Below are 17342 nucleotides of genomic sequence, written 5' to 3' on the forward strand. Positions count from 1 at the left end.
TTAACAAAGTATGTTTATTGGATGTTGATGTGGATGAGCCAGATGTGGATGTGACTTCATACATGCAATTAGTTGGCAGCTTGATTTATCACATGACCACTGGTCTTGACATGCATACATAGTTAGTTGTGTCTGTCAATATATGGCTCACCTTAAGGCCATCCTTTGGTGGGAGGAATATGAATCGTCAAGTTAGGCAAAGGTAATATGCATTTTGGATTTCTGTGCAGCCGCAAGGATTTTGCGACAGTGATCAGGCAGGTAGCAGATATAGAAACTCCATTACAGGCAACAGTTTTTCACTTAACAATGGTGGTGTAAGCAAAAATAAAAACAGTATCGCTCTTGCTTCAAATAGGGCTGAGTACAGCAGCAAATTCAAGAATACGTGAAGCAATTTGGCTTCAAATATATATATATATATTTTCCGAAAAAACAGTGCTGATTATATTACTTCGAAAAAACAAGATACATAAAAGTCAGTTTTGCAGCTGACGGGGCTGCGTTCACAAATCGGACGCAGCCCTTTGGCTTCAAATATTACCTGGTCAACTTGGCATTTCACATGAATGATCCTTGCCATTAGTTGTCATAACCAATCATGCGTTGTTTTGGCTAAGAATCCAGTGGGTCATTCTAGGACTAAGCATGTTGGAATCACATATCAATTCATCTGAGAAAAGGTGGAAGATGAACACATCTAGATAATTGGTGATTCTACCAAGGACAATTGAGCAAACATATTCACCAAGGCATTACCAAAGAAGAATTTCCTTAACCAGGGGATTGATGATGCAACCTCCAAGAATAAAGCCAGACTCCTATATTTATTTGTTTTGAGATTATGCCCCCATGGATATGATAAGGTTCTGATGAATTGTAATATTGAGACTACACTAGGTGAGACATGTTTAACCATTGTATAGGGACCTTGGTTGAGACCCTTTGTAGAGTTTAGATCTAGAAACTGGCTTAAGTTCAATGGAGTGTGGGGTCCTTCATAGGTTTGTTGCCAAATGCTATGTACCTTTCTGGTAGTCAATCTTAGTTTAGAGTTTACAACATTGTGTGTTCTCTCCGCCCTCACAGACTCACATAAAGGCCACACTGTGACTCTTCGTATGAGATGTGTCTCTTTTGGATGCAATTATCCTTATGGGCTATGTCTCTTTGGGTTATGCTATTAAGAGTGTATCCCTTTGTCTAGGAAAACAACTCTCTAGAGGCGTCTGCCCACACCTATTCGTGCACACGTCCTTTTGTATTATGAGTTTTATTTAGAGAGGACCTGGAATGAAGGCCATTCATGCAGGTTCTAATCTGCCTTTTTGCTGTTATGATTCGCCTTGGTTCAGCTCATGAACTTGTCATCTTGAAACATTCTTACACTATGTCTGCCCTTTACTAGAAGTTTGCATGTTCATCTATATGTAAATGTAGTTTGTGAAACTTTTATGTATATGCATACGATCTGCATTACTTTTGGATGATTTTGGAGTCTATCATATGGCCAATTTACTAAATTGAAACGCAGCTGCTATGACATACATTGCTTGAAAATTAGAGTCTAGCTTATGGAGTTATATCCAGCTATACTATATCTAGTTTGACTAGGGCAGAAGGCACAGAATGCTGGGTTCGATGCTTTGTGTGGAAGGCTCTCTTGTAGACAACATTAATGTAAAATTCGTGGCTATGATACAAAATTTCAATAAAAGCTTGTTCCATAATTTTTCTGGTATTTCATTTTCTTTTATTCAGAGCCTTGTCATGAACTGACCTCTAGGAGTATAACCTATTTGTATGAGTTGATTCTCTGAATATCAATGCTGTGAATGGAAGTGCTTGCTCTAGATAACATTTAAAGGCCCCTGTCGATTGCTCAAGTGTATATTGCCCCTTTACAGTTGTGATAGTTTTTTCCGTTGGAATCAGCACATTGTCATGTCACTGAAATCTTTTGCATTATGCCTCATGTTGTAGGCTCAAAAAAGCAGGAGCAGTTCTTGTTGCTAAATTAGTGTCTGGATCTTTGGCATATGATGACATCTGGTTTGGGGGCCGCACAAGAAACCCATGGAATATTGAGGAGTTTTCGACAGGATCCTCAGCTGGGCCAGCTGCAAGCACATCCGCAGGTTTTCATCTTGCTATTTACAGGAAAAGGGACTACAAAATTTTCATGGGTTTAGCTTTTCCTTTTATCTCCATTGATGGGATGCTTATATTTTCTGTTTTACAATTGTGTTATTTATTCATTTTGTAGAAGGCTGTTTACCATAACTCTGTGCTGTGATGCCATATAACTATCATGCTACATGTATGAGTCTCAAAGAAAGGTGTTCTGAATTAGCGTATTGTCTCAACAGGATTTCATCATTGTTTACTTAGTGAGTTCTTTGGACACATCTTAAAAGAGTATTTCATGGACTGCCTAATGTATGAAAAGGGAGTAAAAATGTCCCAATATTCAATAGGCTCATTGATCTTTCTCAATCCTCACGTACAGTAATAATGTTTACTTCATTCATTGGGATGCACTTTAGACTTGCAAAGCTTGAAATATATTCCATATTTCTTTCCCATCTCGTAATATTTTTATAAGAATTGTGCTCAAAATATTCTGCAGGTTTAATACCTTTCGCGATTGGCTCTGAGACAGCTGGTTCCATCACTTATCCAAGTGCACGATGTGGCATAACAGCATTTAGGCCAACATTTGGTATGATTGGTCGATCTTGGGTGATGAGCTTAGCTGAAAGCTTGGTATGTAGCAAAAGATAATATTTTTAGCAAGCAACTAGAAAGTTTCAAAGCAAGATGAAAACCTATAGGGAGGCCACTTCCACTCTCTGGATTGGTTACGGCAGCCTTTTTCTTTTTGCATGATTTTGTATGAGGTTTTTACTGGATTTAATTAAGTTTGTATGTATTCTGGTCATACTTTATAGAAGCTTGTGCATCTGTCCACTTTCATCCCTCAATCTTTGCACAACTGTGTCCTTGTGCTGACCGACCAATGGTATGAACAAACTATCTGGTCATTTTCAATTCAAATTTTGAAAAATCTTTCAAAGAAGAAACGAATTCATACCAATGATGTGGATGCTTCTCTTCATTCGCTTGAAGGTAAGTGAGATGCTAATAATTTACAAATCTCCTAGAAGAAAATGATCCAGATATTATAGCATCTAGGCTCTACAATTTTTGTGTGTCTGAAAATACTGGATTCTATTCTCTAATCATATTTAATTTATAACTACGTGAGTAATGTTAAGTTTTCAAGAATGTGAATAGCTTTTGTAGTCTGAGATTTGTAATGAATGCAATTTGCATTGTCATGGGGATGCATTTCAAAGTGCCATTTGGATTCTCGGTGCATATTTCAGATGCAACATTGGGGGCAGGGGTCCGGGGGCGGGGGCATGCATAGACTAATTATTTATAGAGAGTATGCGAACTCATTTGTTAGCTACTGTGGTAACAAAGAACTCAAGCCTTATTTTTACATCTATTTAGTACTGTAAGCATGCTTGATGCTAGCATTTGGAAGGAGCATTGTAGCAACCCTTCGTAATTGCATAATCAAGGACATTGAATCCATCAACAATGTCAATTGTATTTAAATAAAGAGTGATATTTTCCATTCAAAACAAATCATACAACAGGTGGGAGAGAAAGTACTCTATCCCTAGCCTCAACAATGTGGCAAAAAAGCCATGGAGGTGGTCTAAAATGCCACGACATCCCAAAAGGGGTCAAGTGACAAAATAAAGAGCAGTCCCATGTCCTCATGAAGGATATAAGTCTCCCACAAGCTGCCAAAGAGGTGCGTGTACACCGCTCCCACTGACTCCTAAGAGTGAAGATAATCTCTGCCCAAATGGAAGCGAGAGTGTCAGCCTCCGTGCATAAATGGTCCCGAAGGACAAAAGAACATCGCGAACACCATATCCGCCATAGGGTACCTCCCAGGCTGACCCTGCAGCTGAAGTAGGCATGGAATCTTGTGCTGGTACCGGTACCAAAAGTAAATCCTGCGGCTCCATGATGCTGGCCTCCGTGGGACCCCGTCTCTGGCGACGCTGCATGAAGAAACCGAGGTCTCCTGGCTCTGACTCAAAGAGAGTAAAGGCTCCAGATCCTCTCCCCCAAAGAGCAGCGCCCCAAGTCATCAGAAAGGACTCAGATGTAACATATGAGAACAACCTGAAGATACTTGTCCATACCACTCTAGAGCTGGTGCAACTCCATAAACAATGCTTGCTAGATTCCTCTGCAAGCTGACGACGCATACACAAGGAGAGTCTACCCATCTGTTGGAGCCAAGTACCCACAGGTATGCCCCTATGTATAGTGAGCCAAAGAAAGTAGGAGACTTTCCTGGCTCTACTGATGCCCCAAAAGTGGGTCCAGTAGCTCAGCAAGAGCTCTGCAGTAAGTCCCTGTGCGTGCCAATGCTGGGAGGCAGATGGAATGTGATGAGAGTCTCTTTGCTGAAGCCTGTAACCTGCCCTCGTCGAGTACTGGAAAAACTTATGGAGAATTCTTTAAAACAATAGAAACCTTTAAATTTGTAAAAACTTTTTTTGCAGCCTTTGTATGCCTTGAATTGGTTTTCAGACACTCTTTTGATGTAATTAGGGATTTTGCAGCGACAAAGATGTACTATGAGATGATTGGATTTAAATTTGCGTACTGTGCTATTTTTCTTCTTGATAGGAGATTTGTGTCTGGAAAGAGAAGGGAGCCAAAAGGCTTTATTGTTATACTTATTGAGAGCACATGGCCTTTGCAGGCTCAAGGAAGCGAAATAAAAGTACTAGGTGACCTAAGTGCCAATAACTAAAGCTACTTGACACATACCAGGGCTCAAAGGGCATCAATATGACTGAGAGATGATGGCCTACAAACCACCCTCCACCACCCTGTTGTGCCCATACTGTGGATGAGTGGTGAGAAAACTCTATGCGACGGATCTCCATGTCCTGAAGGTCAAGTCTCACACACTCGTGTCAATCCAAAAGCCACTGGGAGTCTGGTTCCTTCCCTAAGACAATCAATGGAGCCCATGTCGCACCTCAATGCTCCCTCACATGCTTGGAGGAGGTGGCATTGAAGAGCCCGAGAGAAGAGTTCCTCACTGCCCCTCTGGATTGCATCTTTGACCATAGGGCCCATCCTCCCTTTGGTGGGGTATGAGGCTGCCGCCAAATCTCAATGATCTGCATGTCGTACCTCCTCCTCCTGGAACAAGGCATCTGGAATGCGGACCCCTTTTTGGGGCAGACCTCAACGCGGTTGCTTGAGGTGGAGAAAAATCTAGGAGTGGTCTGTGATCATGGTGCCTCTCGAAATGCCAGTGGTTCTCCCCCCATGCATCACCCAATTACCCACATAGAACCTGTTTAGTCTCTCATGGAGGCCATCATGGTGGCACTACCCAAAAGAGAATCAGCTTCTTGCCAAGGATCCCTGCCACAAACTCGGCTTCTAACTGGGCTTCTTGCCAAGGATCCCTACCACAAACCGTCAAGGTAAATTGTCCAGTTTACTAGTCATCCTCCAAGCCGATGACTACACCTGATCCAGACCATGATCCGACTTTGTGTGGTACATGACTAGATTCCCGATGGTGCATGAACGGCCTTCGGGTGGTACAGACCAAGGACCAACATTGTCCTTCTTGGTGATGGATCTTGGTGACGCAAAGAAGGGAGATGGAGGCATTTGGCCCACCACAGGTCCCAATGGCCAAGGTTTGTAGAGAGTATGCACACGGATACTATCCTCTACATGCAAGAGTTATGACACTGCACAAGAGTTCTAGCACTATGCAATGCAGAAGGTGACGCCACACCGGAGTTACGCATCGCCAAGGAGTCGCTGTAGCTGCAAAAGCCAAAGCATCATCAGAGACATCAAGGGTGAACCCATATCATTGAAGGGAGAGCGCCATCTACCGATGGGGAGAGAGGAGAATCACAACCAATGGAGAAATTGCAAGTATTGAGAGACGGGGAGGTGAAGATAATAGAGAAAGGGGAGGGGATCATCATTCGAAACAGAGGAGAGTAGAGTGTGTGAGCGGAGAGGCCTGAGCTATGAAATAGCCTGCTATATTTGGGGATTCTTGGTGAGTGATCTGAGGTGGACGTGTGTACTCTGGGTTGCTTAGTAGTCCATTTCTCTTCTCATTCTACTTTAGTATGCACATTGTTGTTGTGGTTCTCACTAGAATGAGCCAACTTTAAGTGTTTCTTCTTATTCTAGCATTTTTGTCATGTTTTGTATCGCACTTGAACTTGCACCATCACCAACACCACAATCCACTTTGCACTCGTCTCCTAGTTGCACCATCAGTGCGCGATCCACTGCATTGTCACTTATGACAGTCACCAGTTGTTCTGCACCAGCAGCCATGGTTGCAAGTGTCACATACTCCTTGCACCTCACACGAGTAGCCTTTGGCTTCCGATAACACCTCTGGAAGTGATTGGACCTTCCCTTAGACAATCTATGGTGATCATGGTGGGACATTGCTAGTGCTGAGCAGCAAAGAGTGAAGTGCTATCCTAGGGTCTTAGGGGAGAGAGATGCCAAGTAGTTCTGACAACTTTGAAGGAGCGAGTGAGAGAACGAGTAGGTACTTGAGAGCAGGAGGTACTTCAGAAGATTGGAGAGAAGGTTTCCTGCAGACCAAACATGATATAAGAAGCATCACGTGCGGAGAAATGTTGGAAAGTCCTCAAGCCGAGCACAAAGTGAATCTATTGGAGAAGTTGCCAAAGCTAAGAACTCCATCGAGGTGCTCATTGACTTGGACCATCAGGATCTTTGGTGGTCAGATCCAAGTTGGGATTTTTGACAGGGAAGAAGTTGTTCGAAGCGGAGAGCAGGTGAAGGAGGATTTACCAGGAGCTCATCAAAGTCAAGATAACATCCCTTTTCTTTTGCAACTATGTCTTCATCAACAACCACTTTGACAGGATTGGTGACGGCTTTCAATACCTGACTCAACCAATTTGACAGTATTGGTGACGGCTTCAGGACCTAGCTCAACATAGTAAACTGGTCAAGCTACTAATTTGTGTGTGATGCACAACCCCGGTTTCTATCAAGTCTAACTCCCACATCCGTTGCACCTCTCCCTTCCCATTTTGCTTCAGTCATGTCCCTAGCACCGCCCATGAATATTCCACCTGCTCTCTCGTCTACATTACCCTTTCCAGTATCTTTGTCCTTTTCTACTGGCTAGCCATCATACACGACTTCCATTCCCAGCCGCTCTCACATCCTCATTGATGTACAAATCCTCTATGTTCTCACCATCTGCATTTGCATCAGTGGTGCCTTTAGCATCTGCAGTAACTTCTATGTATTCTTCATCTATGGCCACATCAATAATGACTTCACCCCCTCCCCTTCCCCCCTGCGCTGCTGCTGCGCTACCCCCCCCGCACTGCTGCTGTGCTGCCCCCCACCCGTTGCTGCCTGTGCTGCCCCCCCCGCCCCCCCCTCCCCCCCCATGCTGCTGCCTATGCTGCCCCCCCCGTGCTGCTGCCTATGCTGCCCCCCCGCTGCTGCTCCCGCCCCCCCCTCCCCCCCCCTTTCCTCTCCTCCTCTCCCCCCTTCCTTCTCTCCTCCCCTCCCTCTCTCCTCTTCACTCATCCCCCTCTCCTCTTGCTGTCCCCTTCTCTCCCTTGCTGCCCTCCGTCTCCCCCCTTCCAGCTCCCCCCTTCTTCAACCTCCCTCCTCCTTCAACCTACCCCCTTCTTCTTCTGACTTGCTCTCTCTCCTCTCTCCCTCCTTCCTTCACCCTCTCCCTTCAAGTGTACCCCCGTTTTTTGGGGGTCTCCTGGGCATCAGGAAAGCGGATGGAGTTTTTTTGTGTGTGTTTGAGTCGGCCTTTCCCACCTCGATTGACGAATGGGCACCCATTCAGTCAATCCGTTACCGCACACACTGGCCGTGAGAACCGTCACATTTTCAAAAGACGAGCTGCAGTAGTTGCAAAAGGACTTGGGGCATGAGTGTTCCACGACTCTCTTCGCACGCATCTTTGGTTCACACCCCTCCAGATCACAGGCTAGAGATTGGATGCTTGCGGTGCTTCCCCAGGAGCTCGCCCCCTTAAGGATGTTCGTTTGTTGGGACGAGGTTTCTTTTAGGTGTGCCTATGAAGAGGACAAGTAGGGAGTTTTTGTTTTCATCAGGTTCCCTGGTCTCCCCTCAGTTTATCACAGGCTTCTTTCAGTTATTGGCGAGAGGTTTGGTGTGGTAGCAGAGATCCCCCCTCTTCCTAGCGAGCCCTCTTCAGCTGCTGAGGCGGTCAGGATGGATGGGGTACCGAGGATTAAGGTCATTGTCCAGGACCCTAATATTTTAGATGACCACATCATGCTACAGTGACCCGATGGGTCATTCTTCCGCCAAAGATTTGAGGTTGCAGGTCGGCAGGACCAATGCAGGATTTGCAGATCCTCGGGGCACTTCACCAGAGATTGCCCAAAGAAGAAAAGGAGGCCTAGAAAGCAACCAGCTCGTACTAGCTTACGACAAAGAGCAGGAGCAGGACCTACTGCTCCACAAGCAGCGCCTCAGACACGAGCTCCCCCTCATCCTAGGGCTGCTCGAGTCCCTCCTGCACCCTGCACCACCTCTGGCCCACGGTGGGTTAGGCCCTCTACTTCAAATCATACTTCCACCACGTCGGAGGCATCCCCCTTGGAGCCTTAGGAGGCTAACGCCTTGGAGCCTAGTGTTCAAGAGCCTTCTTCCACTCCACCCCAGGATCAGGTTGTACCTCCCTCAGCAGCCCAAGTTGTTGGCACCTCGTCCGCAGCACTTCTTGATCAGGACCAAGTACAGGTGCCTCCTTCCGTGGATAGAGGCTGCATTCTCTCCCTGCTTTGGTAGGAATCCTTCGGACCCCTCCCTAGGACTGGCTCAGCAAAACTCCTTTTCCGCTCTTGAGGACCTCTCTGACCTCCCAGATGATGATTTTCTACCTTCCACTTTCGGAGAGCCAGTAATCGGCATCCGTATTGAGAGATCTTTCTCTCTCTCACCTGTGGACTTTCCTCCCCTTGGACCTCGTGTGTATGGCAGGAGGTCAGCTCCGGTGGAGGGTTCTTTTTCCGCCACCAGGTCGAGTAAGATATTCCAACCCGCTTCCTCCCACCAATGAGGATAGCCAGTTGGAATATATAGGGATTGGGTGGCATCCCTCATCGTGGTCGCAGATAGCTGATTAGAAATCAACTCCATCCAGGTGTGTCAGGTGGTTCCTTAGACATTCTTTTTCTTCAGGAACACAAACTAGATGCCAGAGATTGCTCCAAGTCAGGTAAGCTGTTTTCAGGCTGGACTTTTTGGCTTCCTCCCTTGGGAACCAGAGGAAGTACATACATATCAGTTTCAGATTCTATGCTCCCTCTGGTCATTGGACACGGTACCATCACCCCCTCCAGGGCCCAGTGGATTTTACTTTTGATTGACGGACGTAAGGTTGGTTTCCTCAACCTCTACACTCCAAACAATAGAGGGGACCGTGTTCTTTTTTGGAAAGAGTTGCTCTCGTGGGCTGACATTGCAGATTCGTGGATTATTGGAGGTGACTATCTCAGAGCCCCATCTGAGAGGACGGTCTCACAGTATCAAGATCCCTGATGCCTTATACACAGATGAGACTCTCACAGAGGCAGTCTTGGAGATCTGGGTTTCTCACTTGCAGGGGGGGTGGCTGATCCCTCACATGTGGCCATAACACTTGCCAGTATCAGCGACTTTTATCACTGTGTCACTAGTGCTCGGCGAGGTGAGGTACTTAGGCGGGAGATTGGTATCTGCCGGCAGTTGGCAGCCTTGCAGAGGGGGGAGCAGAGACGACCATCAGATGCTTGGATACAGGAGCGCCTTGCTGCAGCAAGGGCTCACGTGCAGACATTGCTTGATCAGAGAGCAGAGTATGCCTTTCATGCACGGGAGTCCTTTTGGGTATAAATGGGAGGGAGAGTCAATAAACACTTTTTCTCTACACTTTGTCCCAGACATAGTAGAGAGAGTGTCAGGCAGCTTATTGACTCTGACGGCGTTTTGCAGTCTCATCCGGATACCGTCATGCACTTAGCGACATATTTTTATGCCTCCCTTCTTTTTGCAGATCCTGACACACAGGCCAGAGATGTGGCTAGAGATGTAGTTTGGCAGAGTTTACCTGTGTTGGTCACACTAGAGATGATATGTTGATGCACGCTTCAGCAACATAGAGTTTAGGACAGCTCTCTCCGCCCTTCATAAGGGCAAGTGCCTTGGTTCCGATGGTCTTACTCCATCTTTTTTTACAGCCTTTTGGGATATGATAGGTGATCATATTACTTCAGCCCTGCAGAGCATTTGGGACTCGGGTGAGATGCCTGTCTAACTGACCAAGGGACTCATACACCTTATCCCGAAAGGTGGCAACAGGAATTTTGTATCCCATTGGAGACCCATCACTCTTTTGGGCACTCTATACAAAATCCTTGCCAAGGCTATCAGCATCCGATTGTAGCCCCTTCTTCCAGACCTCATCCATGATACTTAGATAGGCTTCGTGCATGGCAGGAGCATATTTGATAATATCTCTTCCTTTTGGAAAGCCACAGAGTGGGCTATGCAGAGTGTAACAAATTTCAGATCATCCATTCCTACGCTAGTTCAGTCACGGGCGATGGCAACTTGATTATCCACCCAGCCAAACTCTAGGATAGGATTCGTCTCATTACGTATATTTCTTCATGATTTTTCCTCATCCTTATCCCTGAGACCCACAATTCCCTAGATAGTTCCTGGCCACATGTCTTCATTTTAGGCCCCTTCTTAGATGCATCCTTTTTCACCCCTCTCTTGGAGTTCCTTTAAAAACAATTGCCCCTTGGCAATTTGCACATTTAGATGCACCTAGGCCCTAGCCCTATTAGAACTACCTAGTCAATGCCATTACGCCCTCACCTAGGACCTTGGTAGTTACTTCTCTTGACCATTTAATTACGCACATTAACTATTACAAAAGTTGGTCATCTAAGAGAAAATGCCCACCGATCTATCCGAGGTCATGCTATCTCGGCTAGAGCATAACATTCCTTCCCTCTTCAAGCATCAGCGTCCTCGATGATGAAATCTGGGAATGCTCTCCGCAACTGGTACACGGATTCCCAGGTAGCTTCCGATAGAGGCTGACCATGCCATGCAACCAACACCGTGGGTATCTTCCGATTTCGTATTTGCATTGTTCCTCGGTCCAGGATTCTTGTTGGCTGGCGCCTTGCAATATCCTCTATCTCCTGAAACAAAACCACACCTTCGATTAGTGAGTCACCTGTATGCAAAAATTTCTTTAAGCGCGAAACATGAAAAACCGGGTGCACCTTACACCCCTGTGGCAATTCTAATTTATAGGCTACACTGCCTATTCTTTTCAGAATTAACCACGGCCCACAGTATCGAGGTGATAACTTAGCACACTCTCCTGAAGTCAACGACTTCGAGTGCGAAGGAATTCTGAGAAAAACTTTTTCTCCTTCTTCAAATACTCTTATAGACCGATTTTCATCCGCATACACCTTGGCTCTATCCATAGCCTGGCGGATATTAGCTCTCGCAAGTGCTAGCATCTCCCGCATCTGAACTACAAAGTTCGCGGCACTAGGCACTTTCTGAGGTACTCCAACTATAGTCGGATTGGCTGGTCTATAACCATAGTTCAGCTCAAACGGACTGAACCTGGTAGATGAATGTTTCCTATCATTGTAGGCAAACTCCAACAATGGCAACCACTTGTCCCATGTATGTTGCCTCAATGACACATATGCTCTCAGCATATCCTCTAAAGTCTGGTTGACTCTCTCCGTCTGACCATCCGTCTCAGGATGATCCCCACTACTCATTCCCAACTCAGTCCTTAGTGTCTCAAATACCGCTGTCCAAAAATGACCGGTAAACCTGACATCTCTGTCTGACACTATGGATCTAGGCAATCCATGCAGACGAAATATATGTCTAATAAATAAATCCGCTACTTGCGGGGCACTAATAGACTCTCTAGTCGGAATGAAGTGAGCCATCTTGGTTAGACGATCAACCACCACAAGGATAGAATTATACCCTCCTTGTGTTGCAGGTAACCCTACAATGAAGTCCATGGAAATGCTCTTGACCATTTACTTAGTGGTATTTCCAAGGGCTGTAAAAGTCCGGGTGGCTTCACCCGCTCGGCCTTACTTACCTGACACGAGAAACACCGTGTCACATATTCATGAATATGCTTTTTCATCTTTGGCCAAAAGAAATCTCGCTTCACGAGATCATGTCTTCTCGACTCCTGGATGTCCCGCACACGGGCTATCATGGCATTGTCGAATGACTCTCTGCCTGAGATCATTCTGACCAGGTACTACAACCTTGCCATTTCTAACTAGCATACCATCCCTTATGGTATATCTTGCATAAGTTTGGCCTTTTCTGGATGCCAGGTCATCCTTTTCATTTTCCCCGGTTTTTAACACATGAGCCTTAGGCCATAAGCTCTGGACAAACTCGTCCACCTTCTGAGTTTCTCTAATCTCGGTCATTAGAGCACTCTCTAATACCGTGAAACTCAGGTTGTGCATAATGCGAGACAACGCATCAGCTACCTTATTGTCTTTTCCTCTTCGGTACCGAATCGTTAGATTAAACTCCTGCATGAGCTCTGCCCACCTAGCTTGGCGGCCCCTCAAGTCAGGCTGTTTACAAAAATGTTTCAGAGTATCATGATCTACATCCACATAAAACTCTGAACCATACAGATAATGCCTCCATGTTTTCAAAGCATGGATAACTGCATACAACTCCAATTCATGAGTTGGCCAATTCCTTTGAGAGGGAGAAAGCTTCTTGCTTTCGAAGGCTACTGGCCTTCCCTCTTGAAGGAGGACTGCTCCTACCGCAATGCCACTTGCATCGGTTTCTAGGAACAACGGTTTCTGGGGATCAACTATTTTTAACACCGGTCCTGAGACCACAGCTTGTTTTATGGTGTTAAAACTTTCTTGTATTCTGTCCCCAAATAAAAGGTACTTTATCTGAGGTCAGATCAGTCAATGGCGATACTATTCCGGAATATCCTTTGACATGCCTTCTATAAAACTGGACAAATCCCAAGAATGATCGCAACGCGGTCAGACTCTGAGGGATTGGCCAAGTTAGTATCGCAGCCACTTTTTTCGGATCCATTTCTACCCCCTGTGGAGTAATTATGAAACCCAAATATTCAAGCCTAACTATACACAGTATAGTTTTCTTCTTATTCACATAAAGACTGGCTTTCCTCAAAGTACTGAACACTATCCTTAAGTGTTCACAATGCTCAGTAACACTTTTACTGAATATCAAGATATCGTCAATAAAATGTACTACGAACTTTCCAATATACGGACGTAGTAAATCGTTCATAAGCATGACGAAGGTCGCTGGAGCATTGGTAAGTCCGAAGGGCATTACCAAAAACTCATAATGACCAAACCTGCTCCTGAAAGCGGTTTTATGCACATCCTCGGCTCTAATCCGGATCTGATGATAGCCGCACTTAAGATCTATCTTGCTGAAAATCACGGCTCCATGTAATGCATCTAGCAAATCATCAATCCGAGCCATCGGATACCTGTGCTTAACAGTGATATTATTCAATGCTCTGTAATCTATACAGAGGCGAAACGTATCATCCTTTTTCCTCTTTAATATCACTGGCGAAGCAAAAGATGAGAAACTTGGTTGAATCTGCCCCAACTTGAGGTATTCTTCCAGTTGCCTACGCACCTCCGCTTCTTCAGCAAAACTCATTCTATAGGGAGGTCTATTTACAGGTTCTGCCCCCGGGATCAGTTCAATCTTATGTTGAACTTTCCGCTCTGGAGGTAACCCATAAGGTAGTTCATCCCTAAAACATTCAGAGAACTCCTCTGTTATAAGATTAGCCAGCTTGGCCATCTCACCACTTTGCGTAACATCAGTGCTAGCCGAAGACTCATCCACCGACTCTACCGATGCTGTGCAAAGGTACAAAAACTCTACTTGAGCCTTTCTGATTTCCATCACGGAAACCAACGGTCCCTGAGGTATATCTTTTCCACCTCGTAAGACATAAAGCACATCATTCATCTTGAATTGATATACGTGCTTTTTCCAATCAATGGCTGGATTCTTACTAGAATGCCACGCCATTCCCAGGGCTATATCCGCATGAGCAAGCTTGGTCATTTCAAAATCAAGCTTCTCAGTATAGTCCTGAATCCGAAGCTCCAACTGGGTAACCCTCTGGTCCCATACTTCAGTTGAACTTCCGTCTGCCATCCTGACTGTATACGCATAGTCAGATGGACTTGTCTTTAATTTCAGCCTCTTCACGAGCTTGGAGTTAATTACATTGTGAGTTGACGCTGAGTCAAACAACACAATGACATCATGACCGGCTACTTGCCCTTTCATTTTAATTAACTCCGTATCATTGAAGGCTGTATACCCCGTTGCTGCGGGCTTAGATAGGATGTTATCAGGTGCACTCGTCACTAACTTAGCAACAGATACACATAACAAACAAGGTACTAACCTCTGAGAAGGTCCCGCCAGTTGCATTTGCATATGTTCCGCACTGGGACTCTCCTGCATTTCTACGTCGCATTCAGATATTATCATATTAGCCGTGCGACGATCTTTGTTCAGTGGACAATCCTTCCACTGATGTCGCTGAAGGCAGCCGAAGCACAATCCTTCTTTCCTAGCTTTCTCTTTTTGTTCAGGGGTCAACGAGGACTTTGACCAAGCCCGGGCTGCCATTGGAGTTATTTTCCTTTTCACCCCAACGGTGGTACTTGTTTTTGTTGGTCCCTCAACCGGCTTCACCTGCTTGGTTTGGCCACTTGGCTGCGAGACACTTGTCTTTGAAACCCATTTCCTCTGAAATCCCCCTTTCCTCGGGTGCTCATACTGAGTCCCTGCCTGCACAAATCCACCAGACCTACCTCTGGCATCCTCATAGTTCAGGGCTACTGCTATAGATTCATCTAATGTAGTCACATATTTAGCCCGAACTTCCATTTTTATCTTGTCGTTCAGTCCATAGATATAGTCTTTTAACTGAACCGACATAGGGAGAGGGTCTGTTATTTTCATAACACATTCCCTAAATTTGTCAGTGTACTCTGCCACTGACAAGCTCCTCTGACGAAGACTTCTATAAGCATCCCAAGCTCGGGATTCTTCATCAGGTGGGAGAAAGTGTTTCTTGAATTCAAGTTTGAACCCTTCCCAGGTGGTTGGAGCAACTTGATCCTTCTGTTGCTTTATCCACCATCTATCCGCTGCCTCAATAAACAGGTGTGTGGCTTCGCGGATTTTCTTTAGATCGGATTTAATCTCACAAATGGCGAAGGCTTCTTCCCACTTGTGCAACCAAACCTCGATCACATCAGAGCTGCGCTCGGTCATCCAACCAGCGTACTTCTCCGGTCTATAATTAGCAATATTGGGCACTTTGACCCTAGCGCGCTCTAAGGAATGTACACTGGGCTCTGGCTCTGCTGGAGCTTTGCCCTTGTCAATCCTAGACGGTCTAGCCGACAAGGCTTGCACCATCTCCCTAATCTCATTTTGACCAGCATTCACCTGAAGCTGCTGGTTCATAATCTGCTGTAAAGCATCCTCTAATATTGAAATCCTACCAATCAATGTAGGTGCTGCGTGATGTGACATCTGTTGTGTAGATTGAGCTCTAGACTCACTAGGATTCACCCTTGAACTCTGCCCTTCAGGTTCCATTTTGTTGAAAGGGAAATTTTTTTTTTTTTTTTCTGAAACTCCAAAAATGCGGCACTTCAAATCCCTTTCTGTACCAGACAACTACTGCAGACTGAAAACTCGAAATATATGAAATAAAAGGAAAGAGACGCCCCCTGGATATCCTCGAAGTTCGCAAATAATTCTGCCTTCTTAAATACACGAGGTGCAATCTTCACCAACTGAACATCTTCAGACTCTCACTTCAAGTGCTGGCGACAGCTTCTTTAAAGCATTTCCATTACCAGGTGTCTTTCTATGGATATGTCATTTATTTTTCTGTGTATAAGAAGGGGGCCACGGGTGGTACGTGAGGGAGCTACGCTTCCCTGCTCGTCACCACGTGAGCGCTGATCAACGAATCCAAACGACGTGGGGAAAAAACTGGGGCCGTTCGTAGCCGTCGAATATCAGCAGCGAAGCATAACAACGAAGTATAGCCAAATATACTGCGCTACTTCCCTTTCGCCACACAGGCCCGTTGTTGCTCCGCCAGAGATCGTGCCACGTCCGTTCCAATCTCATTCCTCGCAGGTTTGAAATTGCTGAGATTAGATTTTCATCACGGCGAACCGAAGGTATTTCGATGCATCATCTCTCCCCGTCGTAGCTCGTCGTCATCTTACGTGATACCAAGTGTAACAGATTTTCCCCCCTTGATTTCGTCTGCAAATCCTGTGTAATAGTGTTCCTGCGCACTGACCTTTCACGCTCACGCTCAGTTCGCCCAATCGCTTGAAATCGCGATCACTTTGCCCCTTCTCAATTCGCGGTACCGGTTCTAACTGCAACCCGTATGATCGACAATTCTTTCTGCATCTCCTAGTCGTCGATCTCCCCCTTGCTGCGCTCTGATACCAAGTGTAACAAATTTCAGATCATCCATTCCTACGCTAGTTCAGTCACGGGCGATGGCAACTTGATTATCCACCCAGCCAAACTCTAAGATAGGATTCGTCTCATTACGTATATTTCTTCATGATTTTTCCTCATCCTTATCCCTGAGACCCACAATTCCCTAGATAGTTCCTGGCCACATGTCTTCATTTTAGGCCCCTTCTTAGATGCATCCTTTTTCACCCCTCTCTTGGAGTTCCTTTAAAAACAATTGCCCCTTGGCAATTTGCACATTTAGATGCACCTAGGCCCTAGCCCTATTAGAACTACCTAGTCAATGCCATTACGCCCTCACCTAGGACCTTGGTAGTTACTTCTCTTGACCATTTAATTACGCACATTAACTATTACAAAAGTTGGTCATCTAAGAGAAAATGCCCACCGATCTATCCGAGGTCATGCTATCTCGGCTAGAGCATAACACAGAGCATGGCAGTTCTACACTTGGACTTTGAGAAAGCCTATGACAGAGTAGATTGAGGTTTTCTTGAGGGCACTCTTCTACAATTTGGATTTTCAGATGCATGGATTAGAGGGGTGACCTCCCTTTACAGATCAGCCGACAACCATGTTTTGATCGGAGGGGTAAG

General features: G+C 45.5%; 1 protein-coding gene across 2 annotated transcripts in view; it reads left to right on the top strand.

The window, feature by feature from the left end:
- Positions 1–17342, top strand: part of LOC147894270 (Amidase family protein) — a 194831-nt gene that overhangs the window by 85370 nt on the left and 92119 nt on the right. For both annotated transcript variants that reach the window (XR_015542124.1, XM_087385054.1), the window contains exons 9-10: positions 1984–2138; positions 2630–2766. Coding sequence is in view for 1 of the 2 variants with exons in the window: in XM_087385054.1 (XP_087241180.1) it covers positions 1984–2138; positions 2630–2766 (292 nt within the window). In the remaining variant the exon portion in view is untranslated. The remainder of the gene's footprint in view (positions 1–1983; positions 2139–2629; positions 2767–17342) is intronic.

The sequence above is a fragment of the Dipteris shenzhenensis genome, chromosome 14, assembly GCF_047967505.1.
Source record: "Dipteris shenzhenensis isolate YYH24624 ecotype China chromosome 14, Dip_SZ_1.0, whole genome shotgun sequence".
NCBI classification, from domain to species: domain Eukaryota; kingdom Viridiplantae; phylum Streptophyta; class Polypodiopsida; order Gleicheniales; family Dipteridaceae; genus Dipteris; species Dipteris shenzhenensis.